The sequence below is a fragment of the Danio aesculapii genome, chromosome 18 (genome assembly GCF_903798145.1).
Source record: "Danio aesculapii chromosome 18, fDanAes4.1, whole genome shotgun sequence".
Lineage (NCBI taxonomy): Eukaryota > Metazoa > Chordata > Actinopteri > Cypriniformes > Danionidae > Danio > Danio aesculapii.
Genome location: NC_079452.1, coordinates 27,564,935 through 27,588,090, shown reverse-complemented (window position 1 = coordinate 27,588,090; position 23,156 = coordinate 27,564,935). Strand labels below are relative to the sequence as shown.

The 23,156-nt window shown below is 38.9% G+C and overlaps 1 protein-coding gene across 1 annotated transcript in view; it reads left to right on the top strand.

The window, feature by feature from the left end:
• The window catches only part of LOC130245302 (protein unc-13 homolog C), a 384,171-nt gene that overhangs the window by 104,718 nt on the left and 256,297 nt on the right, over positions 1-23,156 (top strand). The window contains exons 10-11 of the mRNA XM_056477954.1: positions 17,648-17,817; positions 21,367-21,482. Coding sequence (XP_056333929.1) covers positions 17,648-17,817; positions 21,367-21,482 — 286 coding nt within the window. The remainder of the gene's footprint in view (positions 1-17,647; positions 17,818-21,366; positions 21,483-23,156) is intronic.

Below are 23,156 nucleotides of genomic sequence, written 5' to 3'. Positions count from 1 at the left end.
TCAAGTGTGCAATTTTACACTGGATGCATTAATGGAGGCTAAACAAACAGTGACAGAAAACACCTTTTAATTAATAACCTTAGCATGAGGTAGGTCCCACCACAACTTTTTCCGTCATCATTATATTTTACAGGGAAGCAAAAAAGCTTTCATACATGTGATTTGAAAGACGCGGGAGGCAATCTCTCTGCAATTGATATAAATGTTGGATTAACCTACAAGTTAATGTACTAATCTGTGGGTCACGTGTGTTCCGAACTGTGGGTTGTGATCCATACGTATCACAAATCAACTGTGATCCGTTACTCCCCTAACTCACTGATAATAGAACAGATTTTCCATGTAGTTGCCAGGGTGTTTCTATGGATATACTGATAGTAGAACTGTTCCGGGTAGTTGCCAGGGTGTTGGTTGTGCACATACTGATAATAGTACTGATGCTTCAGGTAGTTGCCACTGCGTTGCTATGCACTTATTTATAATATAAATTATGTTCCATGTTGTCACCAGGGTGTTGCTATGCACTTATTGATAATAGGGCTGATGTTTCAGGTTGTTGTCAGGGCGTTGCTTTGTACATACTGATAATAGTACTGATGTTCTAGGCAGTTTCCAAGGCGTTGCTATGCACTTGCTGATAATAGAGCTGATGTTCCATGTTGTTACCAGGATGTTGCTATGCACATACTGATAAGAGAACTGATGTTCTGTGTAGTTGCCAAGGTACTGTTATGCACATATTGGTAATAGTAATGATGTTCCAGATAGTTGCCAGGGTGTTGCTATGCACTTATTAATAATATTAAAGATGTTCCAGGTAGTTGTCAAGGTGTTACTATGCACATATGTATAATTGAACTGATATTCCGGGTAGTTCCGGGTAGTTGCTATGCACATACTGATAGTACTGATGTTCCAGGTAGTTGCCAAGGCGTTGCTATGCAATTGCTGATAATAGAGCTGATGTTCCCAGTAGTTACCAGGATGTTGTTATGCTCATACTGATAAGAGAACGGATGTTCTGTGTAGTTGCCAGTGTGTTGCTATGCACATACTGATAACAGTAATGATGTTCCAGGTTGTTGCCAAGGCGTTGCTATGCACTTATTGATAATATAAAAGATTTTCCAGGTAGTTGCCAGGGTGTTGCTATTCACTTATTGATAATATAAATGGTTTTCGCTAGCTTCCAGGGCGTTGCTCTGCACTGAGTGATAACTGCACTAATGTTCTGTGTAGTTGCCAGGGTGTTGCTATGCACTTACTGTTAATAGAACTGATGTTCTGGGTAGTTGCTAGGGCATTGCTATGCACATACTGATAATAGATTTGATTTTCCAGGTACTTGCCAGGGTTTTGCCATGCACTTACTGATAATAGAACCAATGTTTTTGGTAATTGCGAGGGTGTTGCTATGCACTTGCTGATAACAGAGCTGAAGTTCCAAGTTGTTGCCAGGGCATTGCTCTGCACTGAGTGATAACTGCACTGATGTTTTGGGTAGTTGCCAGGGCCTTTCTATGGAGTTGATGATAACTGAGCTGATGTTGGGCGTCACAGTGGCGCAGGGGGTAGCACGATCGCCTCACAGCAAGAAGGTTGCTGGTTCGAGCCTCGGCTGGGTCAGTTGGCATTTCTGCATGGAGTTTGCATGTTCTCTCCATGTTGGCGTGGGTTTCCTCCAGGTGCTTCGTTTTCCCCCACAGTTTAAACACATGGGCTGTAGGTGAATTGGGTAAGCTAAATTGTCCATAGTGTATGTGTGTAAATGAGAGTGTTTCCCAGTGCTGGGTTGCAGATGGAAGAGCATCTGCTGTGTAAAACATATGCTTGCAGTTCATTCCACTGTGGTGACCCCAGATTAATAAAGGAACTAAGCTGAAAAGAAACTGAATGAATGAAGAACTGATGTTTTGGGTTGTTGCTATGGCTTTTCTATATGACTTTCTGGGTAGTTTCCAGGGTATTGCCATGCACTTACCGATAATAGAATCAATATTGTTAGTTGTTGCCAGGGCATTGCTATGAAAATAAATAGTTCTTGACTGCAATATTATTTTAGTAAAGTCAATGTATAACACTATGCTTTGCAAAAGTAAACTTACTAAAATCTAAAATGGGAGGTTTAATGTGCATGCTGGCTGTTGATATGCAATTCAGAGTAACGTAGGTTCTTACTTACACCACAATATATTTCCTTCCCCCAGATGTGATGTTTATGTATTATTTACATGGTAGCATGAAGCGAATACTGAAGCAGCAGTACTGTTGTCATCCGTTGACATCCCTGTCAGTAATACAGAGTCTTGTCTTAGTATGTTGCTGTTTCTAGAGTGTTGTTGGGTGGGATCCATTAGGGGCGTTTCATGGTCATTTCACCCAAACCACTCTTCTGTGCTGCATGACATTGGTAATGGGTGTTGATGGCTGCTCTGAGAGTGATGTGCCGTCATAAATGCCCTCTGAGTAATGCACGCTTTACTTCCTCCGCTGATGTCATGCATTTAAAGAGGAAGTTATGGGCTGATTCTACAGGCTACATGAGCAGCCAGCGTGCATGTAGTGAATGGTGTTGTGACATGTTGAAATCTGACAGTTCTGTGAAGCCGGAGGAAATGGCCTGTGAGCATTAAGGGGAAGTTTATGTTGATGGTGGTGTATTGGAAACCCTCGCTCACCCTTGCTGCCCCCTCGGTTTTTCTGCTACACACACAGTCCCAGTGGAGCCACCAAATGAGCAGTGAGAAGATGAGATGAAAGATTGAAAGAGTGGTGCAGCTATTCACTAAGAGAAAGTGGGAGAAATGAAGGGGGAGAAAATAGCTGTAACAGACCTCATTTTTAAAGTCATGGGCTAGTTTGTCATACAGAAGATGTGTATGAATTGATTGATATAGTAAGATTTCTCATTCAGTGGGAGTTTATTCAACCCTGTCCTCTAGAGCTACACAAAGACTTTTTTAAAGATTCTTACATTTTATATTTAAAAATAGCAGAATTTGCAATTTTTCATTGGAATTATTTAGTGCTTAGAGATCAATTATTTAGCATTAATTATATTAATTTGTATAAGTTAGATTTTATAAGGTTTTTAGTGATAAATTATATATACAGGGTGTCTGCGAGGTCTTAATGTCTTAAATCTCAAACTCAAATTTTTAGGGCGTGCAGGGGGCAGGTGCATCGTGTGATGATTGACAGTTCACTGAGCCAGTAACAGCACAAAGAGTGCAGTAACATGACGGCCGACCAATAGAGTGGGGGAACTATGACGTCACCTTGTAGGCTAATCGGCTGCTAGCATAAAACTAGTTCCCTCAATAAAATCCCTATAGGATTTTCCCATAGGCTTTTTGAAGATTGCCAATAATAAGCTCTGTGTTCCAACACAGTTCATTACACTTACACGTTTTGTCCAGCCGGATAATCCTCACACCAAAATACAACTTTTAGCACTTTTGGATCTTAAATGCAAACGCAAGAACTGAAAAGCTAACATTGGGCTACAAACGAACTACAGTTCTTCAGGGCGCTCGCCTGTGACGTCAGCACCACCCTGCTACGGACAACTTTTCTATCTTATTTTTTTAGATGTAATGTCCATGACAGAGTTAATCTCTCTGTTTATTATATTGTAATCCACGCTATATATTATAAACAAATAAATACGCAAATACACATAGATCTACGTGCCTTTTGGATCATTTATATGTGGGAAATACATCTGTTTTGCTTTACGGTTGTTGTAAACGTTTTAAAACTGTATGTGTAAATGTGCCTACATAGTATTATGATAAGACACATTTAAATAAGTGTATCACTCGCGTGCACACAGCCTGCTTACCGTAACAGATGACAAAAATGAGGCGCGAGGAGCAAGTCTATCAAATGCCTGCAAGTTCCATCATGGACACAGAACAACATTCAATATTTTTTTTTATGTCACAAAGTACAGCGAAATGCAGCCCATACAGTCACATCTGCTATACATTTTAAGGAGGAGTGTAAATACAGCAGTTATAACAGAGTTAAATGTGTTCAGATAAAGAAAAAAACTAGGAAAAATCACTCGATCACGTTAAAATGACAGTTAATATGTATGTATTTACACATTTATTCACACGCTTGCATTACTGAGAGCAGGAAAGAGACAGGCTGCACTGGTAAGCTGTATCCCCATATCTTTAATTAAAATAAATGATCAACAAATGAATCTGTCTTGACAGCCTTTACAAGTGAAGGCATTATCTACACACAATATGAATTAGAAAAATACTACAAGCTAATATACTATTTATGAAAATACTTAAATAACAGAGAAATCCAAATGCCCGAAACACAAGCGAGCTGCACTTCAGACGAGTTCAGCTCGATGACGTGTAATGTCTCAGACACTGCCTGGAGTCCCATTTAGCAACTTGATAGCAACAGTATTTTAAAGAAGCGTAACCGATTTAAAACTCAAGAGTGTGCTGTAACTGATGTGTTTTATGTCGTAGAATAAAACGTGAAAGTATATTGAAGCTGTGTTTGCCACGAACCTTATTTAAGCAATTTAACTGAAATCCCATTGAAAAAACCCATTGACTTTGGGACGAGGGAACCGGAACTGCTAAAATGCTAACTCGCTTTTGGGTTTTTGCATACAAATTGACGTCATAGTTCCTCCACTCTATAAGATCAAAATTCATGCAGCCATTGGCTCGTTTCTCTGTCAGTCAAACTTCTGGGAAGTAGGAAGTAACTTCTGTGACTGATCGATAGCAGTGACTGAGACATGCAGACGGCCAAAACACTCGGCTTTGTTTGGATTTTAGTAACTATAACTTTGACTTTTTAATCAGTTTGTGTTCTCATTTGATTTGTAACACTGTAAGCTATGGCATAGACTTGGCTTTTACTACAAAGACGCTGTTTTCGCGTGTAAGTAACATGGTAAAGCGATGTAAACATTGACATGTGGAAAAACAGCGCCTCAGTGCGTCCTCGTCGGGGCGCTGGCTATGAGGTTTAAAAGTCTTTTAAGTTTACTAAAATAGTTAAAATATTTTGTTGTAGGTCGTAAATAAACAGGTCTTAATTTTCCTTTGTTCATGTATTGCTATCCAATCTGGCCAAAACCCCTCCATTCATTTTCTTTTCGGCTTAGTCCCTTTTAATCTGTGGTCGCCACAGCGGAATGAACCACCAACTTATCCAGCACATGATTCACGCAGCAGATGCCCTTCCAGCTGCTACCCATCTCTGGGAAACATCCATACACACTCACTTACACACTACGGACAATTTAGCCTACCCAATTCACCTGTACCACATGTCTTTGGACTGTGGGGGAAACCGGAGCACCTGGAGGAAATCCAAGTGAACGCAGGGAGAACATGCAAACTCCACACAGAAACACCAACTGACCCAGCCGAGGCTCGAACCAGCGACCTTCTTGCTGTGAGGCGACAGCACTACCTTCTGCGCCACTGCATCGCCCTTATTTATTTATTTATTATTATTATTATTATTATTAGTAGTAGTAGTAGTAGTAGTAGTAGTAGTAGTAGTAGTAGTAGTAGTAGTAGTAGTAGTATATTAGTAGTAGTAGTAGTAGTAGTAGTAGTAGTAGTAGTATATTAGTAGTAGTAATTTTATTTTTATTTTTTATTAAAAGATTTAGATGCAAAAGCCTCTAAGTGCTAAAAAACTAGCATTTTTCTCAGGCCCCAGAGTGTAGGTTCAGTAGTTTAATTTTTATGCCAATTAATACATTCTTTTCATTGTCTTTAAAGTGAAATAACTCAACATAAACATGGTCATTTTAGAGCAATATTTTAGACAACACTTAGAGACTTTTGCATCTGAACTCTTCATATACACTTGGTACACCTTACTAGTATCGGGTTGGACCCCTTTTTGCCTTCAGAACTGCCCTAATCCTTCATGGCATAGATTCACCAAGATGCTGGAAATATTCCACAGAGATTTTGCTCCATATTGACATGATAGCATCACACTGTTGCTGCAGATTTGTCAGCTGCACATCGATGATGCGAATCTCCTGTTCCACCACATCCCAAAGGTTTGAGCTGGATTGGATTGAGCTCTTGTGACTGTGGAGGCCATTTGAGTACAGTGAACTCATTGTCATGTTCAAGAAACCAGTCTGAGATGATTCACGCTTTATGACATGGTGTGTTATCCTGCTCTAAGTAGCCATCAGAAGATGTGTACGCTGTGGTCATAAAGAGATGGACATGGTCAGCAACAATACTCAGGTAGGCTGTGGCGTTGACACGATGCTCAATTGGTACTAATGGACCCAAAGTGTGCCAAGAAAATATCCCCCACACCATTACACCACCACCACCAGCCTGAACCGCTGATACAAGGCAGGATGGATCCATGCTTTCATGTTGTTGATGCCAAAATCTGACCCGACCATCCGAATGTGGCAGCAGAAATGGAGACTCATCAGACCAGGCAACGTTTCTCCAATCTTCATTGTCCAGTTTTGGTGAGCCTGTGTGAATTGTAGCCTCAGTTTCCTGTTCTTAGCTGACAGGAGTGGCACCCGGTGTGGTCTTCTGCTGCTGTAGCCCATCTGCTTCAAGGTTGGACATGTTGTGTGTTCAGAGATGCTCTTCTGCAAACCTCGGTTGTAACGAGTGGTTTATTCGAGTTACTGTTGCCACAGAACTGCCGCTCACTGGATATTTTCTTCTTTGGATCATTCTCTGTAAACCCCGGAGATGGTTGTGCATTGGCTGATTAGAAATTTGCATTAACAAGCAGTTGGACAGCTGTACCTAATAAATTGGCCAGTGAGTGTATATATATATATATATATATATATATATATATATATATATATATATATATATATATATATATATATATATATATATATATATATATATATATACACACACACACATTAAATGCAATTTATCATGTTTTAAGAAAATTTCAGAAATACATATTTAAAGGTGTTATTGTAACACTAGGACTCGGGTGACAATGGTCCAAACGCAGTTTATTAAGTCAGGCAGGCAATGGTCAGAGAGGAGCAAACAGAATCATCAGAATCAGTTTTATTGCCAAGTGTGCTTCACACACACAAGGAATTTGTTTTGGCTACAGAAGCTTCCAGTGTACATAAAGTGACAAGTGACCAACACAAAATAAATATGAAAAAAATAAAAAATAAAAATGATAACATTAAACAGATGCGGTTAGTATGTATGAGGGTAATCAAATAGTGTAGTCATGGTCACAGGCAGCGCTCGGTGCAGGCAGCAAACAGGATAAACAAAGACACAAGGCAAGGATCTGAAGGCACGATAAGACTAGAAAACAAAGAAAACGCTTCGGTAAACATACAACAAGACTCAGCAATGAGTATGGGGTAGGGGTGGGGGTGGGGGGGGGGGGGGTGAGAGGGGAATAATATTGTCCATGTACTCAGTCTATGATACGCTTTTCCAGCTGTGTGTGTGCCATCAGGGAGAGAACTGGTGTATGTGAAGTGCATGATGGGATTTGAAGTCCAGTTTTGTGACAGATTTGTAGTTCACCCGCCACATGCCCAGGCTAGATCGCTGGTGATTGTAACAGTTATAAATGTAAAATAAATTGCATTAAAAAAATTGTAATTGAAATGTTATATTACAAATATAAATAATATAAACATCCATGACTGTTGCAGAAGAAAAGGAGAAAATTGTGGGGCTGAACAATATAAAGCATAAAATGAGCAAAAAACATCAGTGAAAGACACACACACACACACACACACACACACTTTCTACAGTGAATATTAAAGAAGAGCTCACGCTCTCTAGCTGTTGTACAGTGTGTGTGGTCGACCTGGCGCTGCTGTGAGAAATGAGAAATGTGACAGGTAATTACACCGAGTCTGTGACTTACTTGAGCAGTAATGTATGAGAGTCGGGCCTCTATTGTGAACACAGTTGCACCTACAGTCTGCTGTTAGACACAACAAGCAGCAAAGGCCCTGTAACTCCTTCCGCCGTGACAGTTTTCACAATAAAACGCAGCCTCCAGTGCTTTATTACTTTCAGAGGACTCCTCTTCTGCCATTGGTCAACACAGAGCGACAGCCGTGCTCCACAAGTAAAATCCCATTCATTTTCTTCACTGGAAAATTGATTTTTAACAATAAAGGAGCTACTGTGAGCCATATTTTCACATTGTTGACACTGAAAAATGAAACATCATTTTTTTGTAGTGGTTTTTGGTGTCACTTTAGTATTAAGGTACAATTCTCGACATTAATAAACCATTACAGTTTTTCACATGTAACATGTAACTGATGCACTGTTACGAAATCTAACCTTGCTCGGCTCCACACAGCAAGCCAAACCCGTAACAATAAATAATATTAAATTAAAATAATTAGAACTCCTCTAAATTAACGAGGAGCCCAGAGTCTCATCTCTCGTTCAAAAGGAAAAATAACAACAAAGACGAATGACCAAGGAAATAACGTAAAGTCAAATTTATTTGACGTTAAACTTCAAAAAGAGACAATAAAAAGCTTACGGAGGTAAATGCCAAAATAACAAACAAAACTCAACAGCTTACTAAGTTTTGTACCCTCTTACCTGCACATGAAATAAAAACAAATAAAATAACATTCACTTACCTCCCTACTAACCACAAAACATGAGGAAAATGTAATAAAAAGTAGGGATGGCTGACGTGAAACTGGCGTTTCGACACAGTGTCGAGATCCCGAAGCGCAAGTGTTTCGAGACACTGTACCGAAGCATGATCCGAAACACCCAGGTCACGTGACTAAAGTGTTTCGAAACACCTGGTCACGTGACTAAAGCAATTTAAAGCATCGATCAGTTCAGAAGCGTTTCGAGATCTGGAGAATATGCATTTGACTGACAGGGTCAGGTATAGCTGTCTGTCTCGGATGGCCTAGTGGACCATGCTTATGCGTGTTGTTTGAGGCTTTAAATGACTTTTGGGTTCGAATCCCGACTTGTACAAATACTCCAAAATCATGATTTTATGTATTTTAAACATGCTACTGTTTATGGTGTAGTCTAGATAGGATACAGCTGCTGATACGCCATCAATTTAACATAATTTTTGTAACTAAAACAATAATTAATATTTTACAGTACTGTGATGGTTGGGTTTAGGGTTGGGGTAGAAGTTAATAAAATACAATAAATGGGAAATTTAATGAATAACATAAATAATTCTTGTTAACTTCTGTCCACAACTGTATCTGATCTATCAACAACCCTGTTTTATGACCAAAACAAGCTATATTTATTTACAAAGTGTTCATTCGGATGTCAGACCAATGTTGAAACAGAACGATGCACGAACAAAGAATCTCAAACTGATATTAAAGCATTTCAAAATAACTGTATCAGCCTGGATTCGAACCAACAATCACCTTATGGTAGTCAGGAACCCTAACCACTCCACTATAACACTCGAGGCTTCAATCCCACAAAGTGGGGTTTATTACCACAATTTGCTCAACCGTTCTATGGTGAAGAACCAGTGCAGTACATAAAACATGACCACTAGGTGTCACCGTAGAGTGGGGTTTCGAAACGTTTCGAAGCGTCGACACATTTGCTTCAACTGTTTCAATGTTTCATGAAGCCTCGCTTTGCCCACCACTAAATAAAACAAAAAGGCACCCTCCTCAGCACACGTGTCTCCGTATAGATCTCAAAGTCAACACTCAGCGTTCAACTTGCAACAATTTAGCCGAGTAAATGCAACACAGTTTCTACTTCACAACACAAGCCGGGAGAGAGGAGACTCTCCGAACGACGTTCCAGTCCGGTTTAAATGGTCTTCTCAAACAAGCGTCCACGCTGGCACCTGATTCACCGCACCTGTGCGGTATGATGAAACCTATTTGGAGACAGAGGCGGAGAGAAAAGAACCACAAGCAATGCGCACACACACAAACAAACTCACTACTTAGGATATTTATATTATTATTATTTTTATATCATTAATTATTTAAAGAAAATACGTAACATGCACCAACCCCCTGAACCAATTCTGCTAATCTACAAGCACAATTCCTGCTTTACACTCAAATTGCAGGTTTCAAACACACTTTTTTTTCAAAACACCACACACAATTCTCTGCATTTGGCACATTTTTCATGCAGAAAATCTCTTGTTTTCACAAGGAACACACTGTCATTCACAATTGTAAAGTCAGTTGTCTTACTTGCATACCAACTCATCACTAGGGCAAGACGGGATCTGCGGATGTTCTTTACTATTTCTCCGGAGAATTTTGGTAAAAATCTGCAGATTTCTGCGGAATTATTTTGCACCCGTGTTGATTATTGCTTGCCTGACTTAGAATAAACCTGCAAGTGGATCCAAACATCAGTTGTCTGTGTCACTCCCCGTGTTACACTAATACATTCAGTTAGACACTCTGGCATAATGTTAGACACAATAACGGTTATTACATAGCAAACAAAAACTGTGAATATCACACCTGTAATATTGACGTCTGACCTATGGTTTGTCCATACTCAAGCATTTCTCTCCGAGTATTTTAAGCTACTATTTATTGTTATTAAATTATTGTTTTATGGCAGAAGAAACATGTATGTGCTCTAAAAGTGAATGAGACTAAAGTGAATGACACCAAAGGCCAAAAAGTTTCACCCAGCTCCATTAGGATTGTAGTTCTATTTCTTGTTGGATTTACTGTATATGTAGGTTGTGGCATTAAGAACTTTTTAAAAATCCCTATAGTGAAGTATAATTAGGCAACCGAAAAAGTGCGCACTAATGCATTCAGAACACTCCCACCCTCTGGCATTGGTCAAGCAAGTACTTAACAGCATCTAAACACTGGGGTACCTCAGGGCTCTGTTCTTGGGCCACTTCTCTTCTCTATCTACACGGCATCCTTAGGAACAGTCATCCAGAAACATGGATTTTCCTACCACTGCTATGCTGATGATACCCAGCTATACCTCTCTTTTCACCCTGATGATCCCTCGGTTCCAGCTCGCATCTCAGCCTGCCTGTCAGACATTTCACACTGGATGAAAGATCATCATCTTCAGCTTAACCTCGCGAAAACGGAAATGCTTGAAGTTTCTGCCAACCCGACTCTACACCATAACTTTTCAATCCAGATGGATGGGGCAACCATTACTGCATCCAAAATGGTAAAAAGCCTTGGAGTAACGATTGATGACCAACTAAACTTCTCTGAGCACATTTCTAGAACTGCTCGATCTTGCAGATTCGCACTCTACAACATCAGAAAGGTCCGACCCTTCCTATCTGAACATACAGTTCAACTCATTGTTCAAGCTCTTGTTCTCTCCAAACTGGACTATTGCAACTCTCTACTAGCCGAGCTTCCAGCTAATTCTATCAAACCTCTTCAGCTGCTTCAGAACGCAGCAGCACGAGTGGTCTTTGATGAACCCAACAGAGCACATGTCACTCCGCTACTCACCCGTTTGCACTGGCTGCCAGTTGCTGCTCGCATCAAGTTCAAAGCTCTGATGTTTGCCTACAAAGTGACCTCTGGCTTTGCTCCTGCTTATCTGCTCTCACTTCTGCAGATTTATGTGCCCTCCAGAAACTTGCGTTCTGTGAATGAACGTCGCCTCGTGGTTCCATCCCTAAGAGGGAAGAAATCACTTTCCCGAACTCTCGCATTCAATCTGCCCAGTTGGTGGAATGAACTCCCTAACTGCATCAGAACAGCAGAGTCACTTGCTGTCTTCAAGAAACGACTAAAAACTCAACTATTTAGTCTCCACTTTCCTTCCTAATCTTAACTGCCTCTCTGGCTATACCACTAACTGTTCTCTCTCTCTTTCTCAAAAAAAATAAAAAAATAAAAATAATGTTTTACTAATGCTTTGCTTCTTAGACTTTACACACCTGAAACTTGTCTATAGCACTTGTTCACTGCTGCTCTTATAGTTGTGTAAATTGCTTCCTTGTCCTCATTTGTAAGTTGCTTTGGATAAAAGCATCTGCTAAATGACTAAATGTAAATGTAAAATGTAAATAACCCAGCCCCCAAACTCCTGCTATTGGCCGAATATGTAGTGACGTGTCCGTCTGGTCAGGGCGATCAAACCCCAAGCACAATCTTATGAAAGAGTCACAGTGTTTACACTATTCTGAGGAATCCGGCCAGTTACTATTATGCCTTGCCAGTGTCTATTTGTACACCCATTTGGCGCGTGTTAAATTTGGATGCTGCCTTTACTCAGTTCACAGTTCCAAAAAACAGATGGATTTTCATTTGCAGTGTGTGGGAAATCTCTCCTTTGGCTTTCAGTGTGTGTGTTTCTTCATCTAAAGCTCAAGATAAATATCTCCGTCTTTAGGCCCATGAGAGACTCCAGGGCTTCAGAAGAGCCTGGATTGGTGGATTTAGACGGATTTATGCAGGATTAGGAGGAAGTGTTTATTATTAAGACAAGTTCTCACTTCTGCTCACCTGTTTAAACTCCTTTTTTTAAAGAGAAAAGCTTTTGATGCTCCTTCATTATGTCGCCTCGGGTTGACAGTGTGTCTTTTTCCGTCATAATAGCAGATTAAATCTAACAGACGTTCCTCACTGTGGATTTTTTATCACTTCTGATGAAGAGCTGCTATAAATCTCTTCAATCGTGAGAGAAATCTTCTGTTGTTGTGGTGTTTTCTCTTCTCACCCTTCATTTTTGTGGTGTAAAACATGACAGCAGATGGAAATAGACTCCGCTTTCCACCCAAAAGTAGCACCATGCTGCTCGACTCATTAGCATATTAGCACACTTTCTGGATTAGCGCTAGACTTGCTTTCAGATCAACTTCAAAAGCAGAAACTGGGTTCATTCCATAAAATAATACGTTTCAGATTTGGTTACTCTGGACACACAGTGGTTTATTATGACACTTTTATCAATCATATTTTCACACAATTGACAGCAGGAACAAATATAGAAGCGCTGTCTGATTGACAAGCAGAACCTAATTATGTTCAAAAGAATTTTAAACGCCAAATGGGATGAATTTATACCCCTTTTCGAAAGTAAAACATACTCTGATAGATAGTACAGTGTGTGTGTGTGTGAGAAGGGACAGTGTTTCAATGTGATCCGGTTATGTTGTGGTTCTGTGAATGTTGTGGCTCATTTCCACTGACTGGTACGGTACGGTTCGGTTTGGTACGGGTCACCTTTATCAGGCTTGCGTTTCCACTACCAAGGGTACCCTTTTGGTGGGCGTGGTGTATGACAGAAAGTTTCAGTCGACGTCATTTTCTCTAGAGGAAATGTCTACAATAAAGCTGTAGGGGTCACTCACATATCATATGAGAAGCACTTCTCATAAAACAGACGCTTCATACACATAAATACTTGTGTAGAAATGTTTATTACTAACTTTTCTATGAACATGAGTTGATTATAACTGCAGATCAATGAAACAGCCTACTGTAACGTCTGTAATTATATTAAATAACTAAACAAATGAACATATATAAACACATACAGCCCCTTACAGTCTCCGATATGTTACCAACTACAGAAGAACTACACACAGCAGACATTTCGTCAGTATTCAGGTTCAAAACAACACAAAATATAACCTACAGTCAGTGAAAACCTCTCATCTGTGTCTGTAATCTTCAGCAGCACATGTAGCCTCTGTTAGACAGTAATTCCATCATTCCCAGTTCATATTAGTCCAAAAGGCTAACGCAAGGTTTTTGACAGTGGAAACGGCCATAAAAGCGTACCAAACCGTACCGTACCGTACCGTACCACTCAGTGGAAACGGGTCATTGGTGTGACTGTGACTGTGCTGGTGTTGGTTGTTGTATGGTTAACAATTATGACAGTTAAAGTAACTAGGTTAACTAAAAAAAATCAAATAAATAAAAATAATGGACAACTTTGGGGCTGGATTGTGCCGACCATGTCTTATCGTGCCGAGAATTCCGGGCTGTGAACGATTTGCAATCGTGCCACGCCGTTCCAGGCTCAGTGGAGAAACAACCGTAACCATATTGAACTGTTCTTAGAAGAGCAGCTATTGACATTGATGACATATATGACATTGATTGAAAACAATGGACAAAGACCCATTGTGACATCTTGATTAATCCCTCTGCTTTACATAAATGTATATGTTATCTGCAATATGTTATTTGATTTGGGAAGATATTTCATTTACGCCACTACAGTTGCAGCTCTAAGTCATGCTGGTATTAAACATTTTTTTTGAAGGTATTAAAAAAGGGTAGTAAAAGGTATTAATTTCAACTTAAGTTCTGTATGTATTAAATTCAACTTAAGTTCTGTATAACAAGAATGCAGGAAATAAAAACACAGAGAGAATAGAAAATAAAAATCCTTGCTTAATTTATACATGCATTTCTTTATAACAAGCAATTAAATAACTAATTACCAAAATACAATCACCCAGAATGTGTTAAGACCTCACCGCGGTCATTCTACACATACTGTCCATGTAATTTTCTAAATATTGATGCGATGTGATTGGATGTGAGCGTCGCTCTCTCTCTCCAATCACAGAGAAGAAACAAAATAGGAGACTAAGAGTTCTGTTTGGAGATTCAGTGGAGCGTATGACCTTTAAAAACACTTCAGCAAGCTGTGTGTGTGTGTGTGTGTGTGTGTGTGTGTGTGTGTGTGTGTGTGTGTGTGTGTGTGTGTGTGTGTGTGTGTGTGTGTGTGTTCTTGGCTATACTTGAGGGACAAAACAGTTTCTTGATGTCAGCTAAATAACAAAAGGCTTCCCTTTGGGGACTTCCTCGAAGGTGAATTAACTCTTAAATAAAGCCACTAGTGTTTGTCATGAGAAAGGAAGTGTCAGAAATGAGATCTGAATTATTTCCTGGAAAGCAGTGAGATTGTATGCAGAACAGATGGAGATTTCAGGTCAAAGATTGTGAAAAAGGAATGTTTTAGATGAGATCTCTCTATTATATAAGTCTGTAAAGAAGACAACAAATGAATGAGATCTGACTTTGAGCTCAGACATATTTGATTTATAGTTCTATACACAATAACAATTAAGGAGAACTAGAGGTGTGTAACATTGACAAAAATAATCTGAATATTTTCGCGGATTTTTCTGGATAACAGGAATTAACCAGTTTAGCAGAGTGTGTTTTTGTCTTTAAAGGGTATGGCATTAAATCCATGGTGTAAATTAGAGTAAATATTGGACTGTCCTAATGACAACTGCATCAGTGTCCAGATCAACGCACCAAATCATTCATTCATTTTCCTTCAGCTTAGTCTCTATTTCAAAGGTTGCTACGGCAGAATGAACCGCCAACTGTTCCAGCATATGTTTTACACAGCTGATGCCTTTCCAACTGCAACCCAATACAGGGAAACACCCATACACATTTATTCACACTCATACACTACAGCCAATTTAGTTTCTTCAATTCACCTATACTTTACCTCATGTGTTTGGACTGTGGGGGAAACCGGAGCACCCGGAGGAAACCCACGCCAAGACGGGGAGAACATGCAAACTCTCACAGAAATGCAAACTGGTCCAGCCGGGACTCGAACCTGCGACCTTCTTTGATAGCATTTAATATACTACAACCTTCTTGCTTTGAGGCGACAGTGCTAACCACTGAGCCACCATGCTGCTATGAAAAAAATCATTCATTGGTTCATTTTCCTTCGTATTAGTCCCATTATTCATCAAGGGTCGCCACAGTGGAATGAACCGCCAACTTATCCAGCATATGGCTCAATGCTAACCACAGATCCACTGTGCTGCTTTAAACAAAATCTTTCTGTTAATTATAATGAAGCACTTTTGATTTGTCGCCTGTCCCTTTAAATTCTCACACTCTTTTAATCGAGATTGATTCTGATTGGCTGTCTGTGTTTCTATGGTTCTTCAGTGCTATGATTACACTTGAGGTGCTATACCTTCAAATATTAATGGATTATTTTAATACTGTCATTAAAGTTGTTGTCCTTTGGTGTCAATGGGTGTTTATTTGATGCCAGCATTTTATTTCTCCTTCATTACGTGTTTTTATTCCTCCTCTGGAATTGTGGGATATATGTGTGTGCACTAAAAATCTGTAAATTGACATTTTTATGTATTTTGTGAATATTTTTATGTATTTTCCCAACTTTATTATGCTTTTGAATTGCATAATGAGACCTTAATCTTTCCTCCAAAAGCTTTTGAATGTGCAAAGTTTGTGAAAGTGACTATTATTGACGAGTGTACTAGTTTGCGGTGCTATATTGTCTGTGTTGGTGTTGTATCTTACTCTACAAAAACCTGGAAATAAGCTGCCAGCATATTTTCTGTTATTTTACAGACTCATTATTTCTCTATATATTATTATTTCTTATATATTATATTATTTCAAACCACAAAAATGTCAATGAAAGTCACTTTGTTAAACTGTAGAGTTGAATTTTCAACATCAAAAGTGAACAGAGCTCAGATCAACATGCCATAATGCAATTCACAAGCGTAAATAAACTGAAATCACCTGTAAATTTCAACATACAGAAACTGTCACAGTTTTTCCCAGTGGCATTGGTGCATTTCTCACAACACTATTTACATTTGCACAACAGTTCATGCATTTCTCAAAACTATTAGTACAAACTGCAGAACCGAGTGGATAACCTGCAGAAGTGTGTCACTTGCTCAAAATGGAGAGCTCATTCTTCAAAAGCAAGTATTGATGTCAATGAAAGTGTCAGTGTCATCAAAATGAAAAGTCCTGACTCCATTGTTTATGAACAAGATAGTCAAATGGCTTCATCATGTTTTCATTCTCACAGTTTACTCTGTACATCGTTTACATGCAATAAAGTCAAATTTTGGTGACACTTCCTTAAATGCTCAAGACAGCACTATATACTATTTGTACAGCCATTTGAAAACTACAGTAAAGTCAGAGATCACTGTATTTAGTGAGGTATATAAGTACAAGACACTGAAAATGTGTATTTGACATGTTTACTGCATTTGCTCTTTGCACTTCTAATTTATTCACAGCATTGTGCAACAGAATAAACACACCCTTATTTACAACAAACATTAACCTCCTTTGGGTAGAGCTGTGCACAACTGTAGACAATACTGCAGTGCATATTGGAACTGAACCTACAACATACACAGGTCTGTAAATCATTGATCAAATTGTTCAATCTAGAAGACATTTTCAGGAAATAAAAAAGATTTGAAGATTTTTTATAAAATTAGCTTGACAGATTTTGACAACTACTTCAAGATTTTAGCATGTAATGACTCCAGTAATGAAAAGAGCACTATTAGTTTAATATGGAATGATTATTCAGCATTCACAAGTTTAGTTCATTGTGACTGACATGACATAAGAGAATGATAATGTAATAAATTTAATAAAAGTTGTATGAAAGCAGTTAATACATGTCCAAAAGCATTTGCAATTTGCTGGAAGGAATGAGAAACTGCTGCTATGATGTGCACAAATGACTAATAGTTTTAAGAAATGCATTAACTGTTGTGCAAATGTAAATAGTGTCGTGATAAATGCACCAAAGCCACTGAGAAGAACTGTAATTATTTTTTGAGGTGTGTGTGTAATGCTTCTCTTTGTGTCTGTTCTCAGTGAGTGTCATAACGCCACAGACCGTATAAAAGTGCGAGTGTGGGATGAGGACGACGACATAAAGTCGAGAGTGAAGCAGCACTTTAAGAAGGAGTCGGATGACTTTCTGGGTCAAACCATCATCGAGGTGCGGATGCTGAGCGGAGAGATGGACGTCTGGTACAACCTTGGTAAGTTACTGTATAAGGATCGCTCTTTTAATATTTCAAAGTGAACATTTTCTCAATAAATATGCTGCATTTATTTAACTGGCATGTTCATTCAAAAACTTTAGAACCCAAAACCTTTCTATGGACTTATGGAGTAACAAGAAAGATTTACTCTCATAGGTAGATAGATAGATAGATAGATAGATAGATAGATGGATGGATGGATGGATGGATGGATGGATGAAACGATGGGTGGATGGATGTAACAATGAATGGATGGATGGAATGATGGAGCAATCGATGAATGGTTGGTTGTATGAATGGTTGTTTGTATGATTGGCTTGTTGTATGAATAAATGGATGGAATGGTGTATGAATGGAACGATGAATGGTTGGTTGTATAAATTGTTGTTTGTATAAATGGTTGGTTGTATGGATAAATAGATGAAACGATGGATGGATGAACAATGGATGAATGGATGGATGGAAGGATGGTTGATTGGTTTGTGTATGGATGAAAGGATGGATGGATGGATGGATGAAAGGATGGATGGATGGATGGATGGATGGATGGAGGAATGAAATGATAAATGGAGTGATGGACGGTTGTTTGGATAGATGATTGAAACGATGGATGGATGGATGGATGGATGGATGGATGGATGGAATGATGGAGCAATGGTTGGATGGATGGAACGATGGAACAATGGATGGTTGGTTGTATGAATGGTTGTTTGTATGAATGGTTGGTTGTATGGATAAATAGATGAAATGATGGATGGATGGATGGATGGTCGAACGATGGATGGATGGATGGATGGAAGGATGGTTAGTTGGTTGGTTGTATGTAAGGATGGATGACATGATGGATGGATGGATAGATGGATGGATAGAGGAATGAAATGATGGATGGAATGATGGATGGTTGTATGGATAGATGGATGAAACGATGGATGGATGGATGTAACAATGAATGGTTGGTTGTATGGATAAATAGATAAAACTATGGATGGATGGATGGATGGATGGAAGGATGGTTGGTTGGTTGTATGGATAGATGGATGACATGATGGATGAATGGATGGATGAAACGAAGGATTGGTGGATGGTTGGTTTAATGGATGGAAGGATGGTTGATTGGTTGGATGTATGGATTGATGGATGGTTGGTTGGATGGTTGGTTGTATGGATGAAGGGATGGTTGGTTGTATAGATGGATGGATGATGTATCGATGAATGGATGGAAGGATGGTTGGTTGGATGGATGGATGTAATGATGGATGGATGGATGGATGAATGTTGCTTGGTTGTATAGATGGATGGTTGTAATAATGGATGGATAGATGGATGGATGGATAGATGGATCTATTGATAATTTTGCTCCATGTGAATTTAAGTTCTAAAATATAGAGTGTTTTCAGTCTTTCTTTCTTTGTTTCTTTCCTTTCTTCCTTGCCTCAAGCTTTTAAATGACAGCAACACATTTATTTGTTAAAAAATCATTAATTTCATTTTTTAATTTCATTGTGATCAAATTTCATTGGTAGCTTTGCTGAGTAGAAGCGTCCTGGTGTTATCCTCCTCTGTGGGGTTGTTTTGTGCAGATGAGCCTCAGTGTTCTACAGAGGATTGTTTCTGCTTCTGTTGATGTTTTATGAGTTGGATTGTGGGATTGTTTTCTTTGGCTTGAAGCAGTAGTGTGTGGTTTTAGAGCTGTGACTCCAGCCAAACTGAACCTCTGATTTGTGTGTGTGTGTGTGTGTGTGTGTGTGTGTGTGTCCTTCGTCTGTCCACATCTGCTTCTCTGGACGCTAATACAGCATTTTACTGATGTCTTGTCTAGAGAAAAGCATATTACTTTTCTTATTATAAAGAAAAAGAGAACATTTGCTCATCATTTATTTACACTTAAGTGGCTCTGAATGACTCTTTATGAATGTCCCCTGTCTGGTTATTGATGATTTGACATAATCTAGGATCGTTTCGTTTTTCAAAACTCATGCGAGAGTTGTTGTGTCAGCAACAGGTCTGGAAGCTCAAACCTGCTTATTTCATATAAACAGGATTAAATAGGGTAATTTCAAGCAAAGGTAATACTGAAATATCTACCAAATGCTGATATTTTCTTACAATAGGAGTTAGACACTTGGTTAAAAGTAAAATAGTAAAAAAAAAAAAAATTATATATATATATGTATGTATGTATGTGTGTGTGTGTGTATATATATATGTACTATTTTAAGGTACCAGCTTTAGTACAATGTATGTATTATAATAAACATGCACAATATTCAACTGTTTTTAAAAGGAATAAAAATGTATGCAGTCATGCACATGTTTTAACAGCTAATATGAAGGTGATTTCATGCTTCACAATAGTTGCAAGACACCTTTACCGATATCAAATTGCTTTTTGATGCAAAATTAATTTAAACAGCCATGAAACTAGGCCTAGGCAACTATAATAAAGAAAATTAGCTTTAAATGTAAGACTAAATAAATTGCTAAATACTCTTGACACATGAAAGTGTAAAGCCTGCAGCCCACAATAAATGTGGAAAATTATTGCGTATCATATTTAACAAAACGTTTACAGCAAATTTTATGTAATTTTTGGTCACATGGATAATTGAATATTAATCAGATGATGTCATTATGCTGCAGTGTCGTCAGCCAATCGTCACATTGCTGATCATGATTTCAAGGATCAATAGATCTGCCCTTCACAACACACGCAGAGATCTCAGATCAGTTCAACCGGAAATTTTAATCTGGCCAAAATGGCGAATCCTGACCAAATTTCCTCCATCGGCCATTCACTGAATTGGCTGTATCACTGTCTCTCCACTCCTCCTATATCTGTGTGTGGTGAGCACACTGCCATCTTTGTTGCATCACGTTGCTTTGAGTGTATAGCCATACATGATAAATGCCCTATATAAATACACATTACATTGCATGACCTTACATAATCTGACTCGCCAACTTGTTTGAAAAACCAAATTAGCCAGATCAAGATTAGCCTACCAAATTAGCTTATCAAGATTAAAAGATCCAGGATCTGACAAATAATCTTAGATCATTTAAGCGAGGTATGACGAACGAACCCCTGGTCTAAAGCTATTAATGTTTACAAAAAGCCTTTATCAACGTTTTGTTCAGTGTTCAGTTGTCAGTTGTTCATTTAATATTCAGTTGTCTTATATAACAGACTGAATCAGTGTCTGTCAAATAAATGATAAATCTACAATTCATTTAAATGTAACCCATCAGGTTGACATCGTGAATGGAGCTTCTGTCACTGCTGAAATGAAAGGCATTTGGACAGTGGATGGCTTAAATTCGCAGTCTGACCCGGGGTCAGTTTAGTAATGGAACAAGGCTGTGGGCTGATGGGGTTCAGTGTTTTTCTGTCTCCAGGTCACTGTTCTGAGATCAGATGCATTACGTGTCTTATTGACAGGGTCGGAGAGAGGAGCGACGTCCTGCAGCCACTCGTTGTCTCATTTCTGTTTCTTCTTGTCTTTTTCATGTCCTCTGTTCAATTGCACTGCTCCTGTGGATCTGCAGAGAAACGGACGGATAAATCCATGGTTTCAGGAGCAATCCGGCTGAAGATCAGCGTGGAGATGAAGGGAGAAGAGAAGGTGGCTCCACCTCACGGACAGTACACATGTTTACATGAGGTACGAGTTTAAATACACTGAAAAAAAATTCCTATTCAGAGTTGTGTGTTATATTAGATGCAGTATAGTGTGTCCACAGTCATACTGGAGTGAAAGAAACACAACAAGTCTCTTTTTTTGTTAAATTTCCTGATGTTAAAATACACTGTAAACGATTTTTGTACATTATACAGCATTTAACTGTAATATTAACTGTATTTTACTGTAGGATGGTTATACAGTATGTTACTGTACTTTAAAGTTGCATTGTGAAAATTACTGTACAATTTACAGCAAATATATACAATATTCTATATTCTATATTATATATTATACTTATCTGGTGCGCAGTGGACAGCACAATCGCCTCACAGCAAGAAGGTCACTGGTTCAAGCCTCGGCTGGGTCAGTTGGTATTTCTATGTGGAGTTTGCATGTTCTCTCCGTGTTGGCGTGGGTTTCCTCCAGGTGCTCCGGTTTCCCCCACAGTCCAAACACATGCGCTATAGGGGAATTGAATAAGCTAAATTGGGCATAGTGTATGTGTGTGAATGCAAGAGTGTATGGGTGTTTCCCAGTGTTGGGTTGCAGCTGGAAGGGCAACCGCTATGCAAAACATATGCTGGATAAGTTGGCGGTTCATTTCGCTGTGCATGGCAACCCCAGATTTATAAAGGGACTAAGCCGAAAAGAAAATGAATGAATGAATGAATGATATACTTATATATTATATATACTTTAAATACATATAGAGCAAGATAAATGGTTGGTTTAAATGTAAATACCCCTCGTTATTCGCGGGGGTTACGTTCTAAAAATAACCTGCAATAAGTGAAATCCGCAAAGTAGTCCGCTTTATTTTTTACAATTATTATAGATGTTTTAAGGCTGTAAACCCCCTCACTGCACACTTTATACACTTTTCTCAGACAGGCATTATCATTTTCACACGTTTCTCTCTTGTTTAAACACTCTTAAAGTTCAGACTTTAGTAGAAAAATAAGTCCAGTATTGTAGAATGAAACCAAAGATCAAGACCTGTTGTCAGGCACAAACATTCATCGCTGTTAGCAAAATGTTCATAAAGCTTTTTAGCTTTTGTGTGGATAATGTTGGCATCCAGCGTAATGTGCTTTATCCTGCAGTTACTGATCCATAAAGCAGACTCCATCCTTAAGGGGGTCGCACACCATATGCGCCGCGCACATGACAGTTCGAAGTAACACTCACCAGACGTGCAAGTTAGCATTTTATTTACAATTAAATTATTCAGATGGCTCTCTGTGGCGTGGCAGAAACATGAACAGTGTCCTGAGTCGTAGCTGGGCACCGCAGACAACTGCATATGCGGTGCAAACCCCCCTTTTCGATGGTCTTGCTGCAGACAATTACAACTGTTTTTGCATCATTGTTGGAACTCACACTGCTAGCAATCGAAGACTTATGTTCATTTGGCAAGCTAAATGCATTCTGTACTCTACAGGACATACAGAGGAGATTCATTGAGAACTGTCTACAGCCAATCAGGACGCAGAACACAATGCATTGTTAAAATAAAAACAAAGTTAAATTGCATGTAAGAAATCTGCAAAACTGCGAGGCCACAATAGGTGAACCGCATTATAACGAACGACCACTTGATTTACAGTAAGGAAATTGTTTACAGTGTAGGATTTAAATCCCAGTGATTTTAAG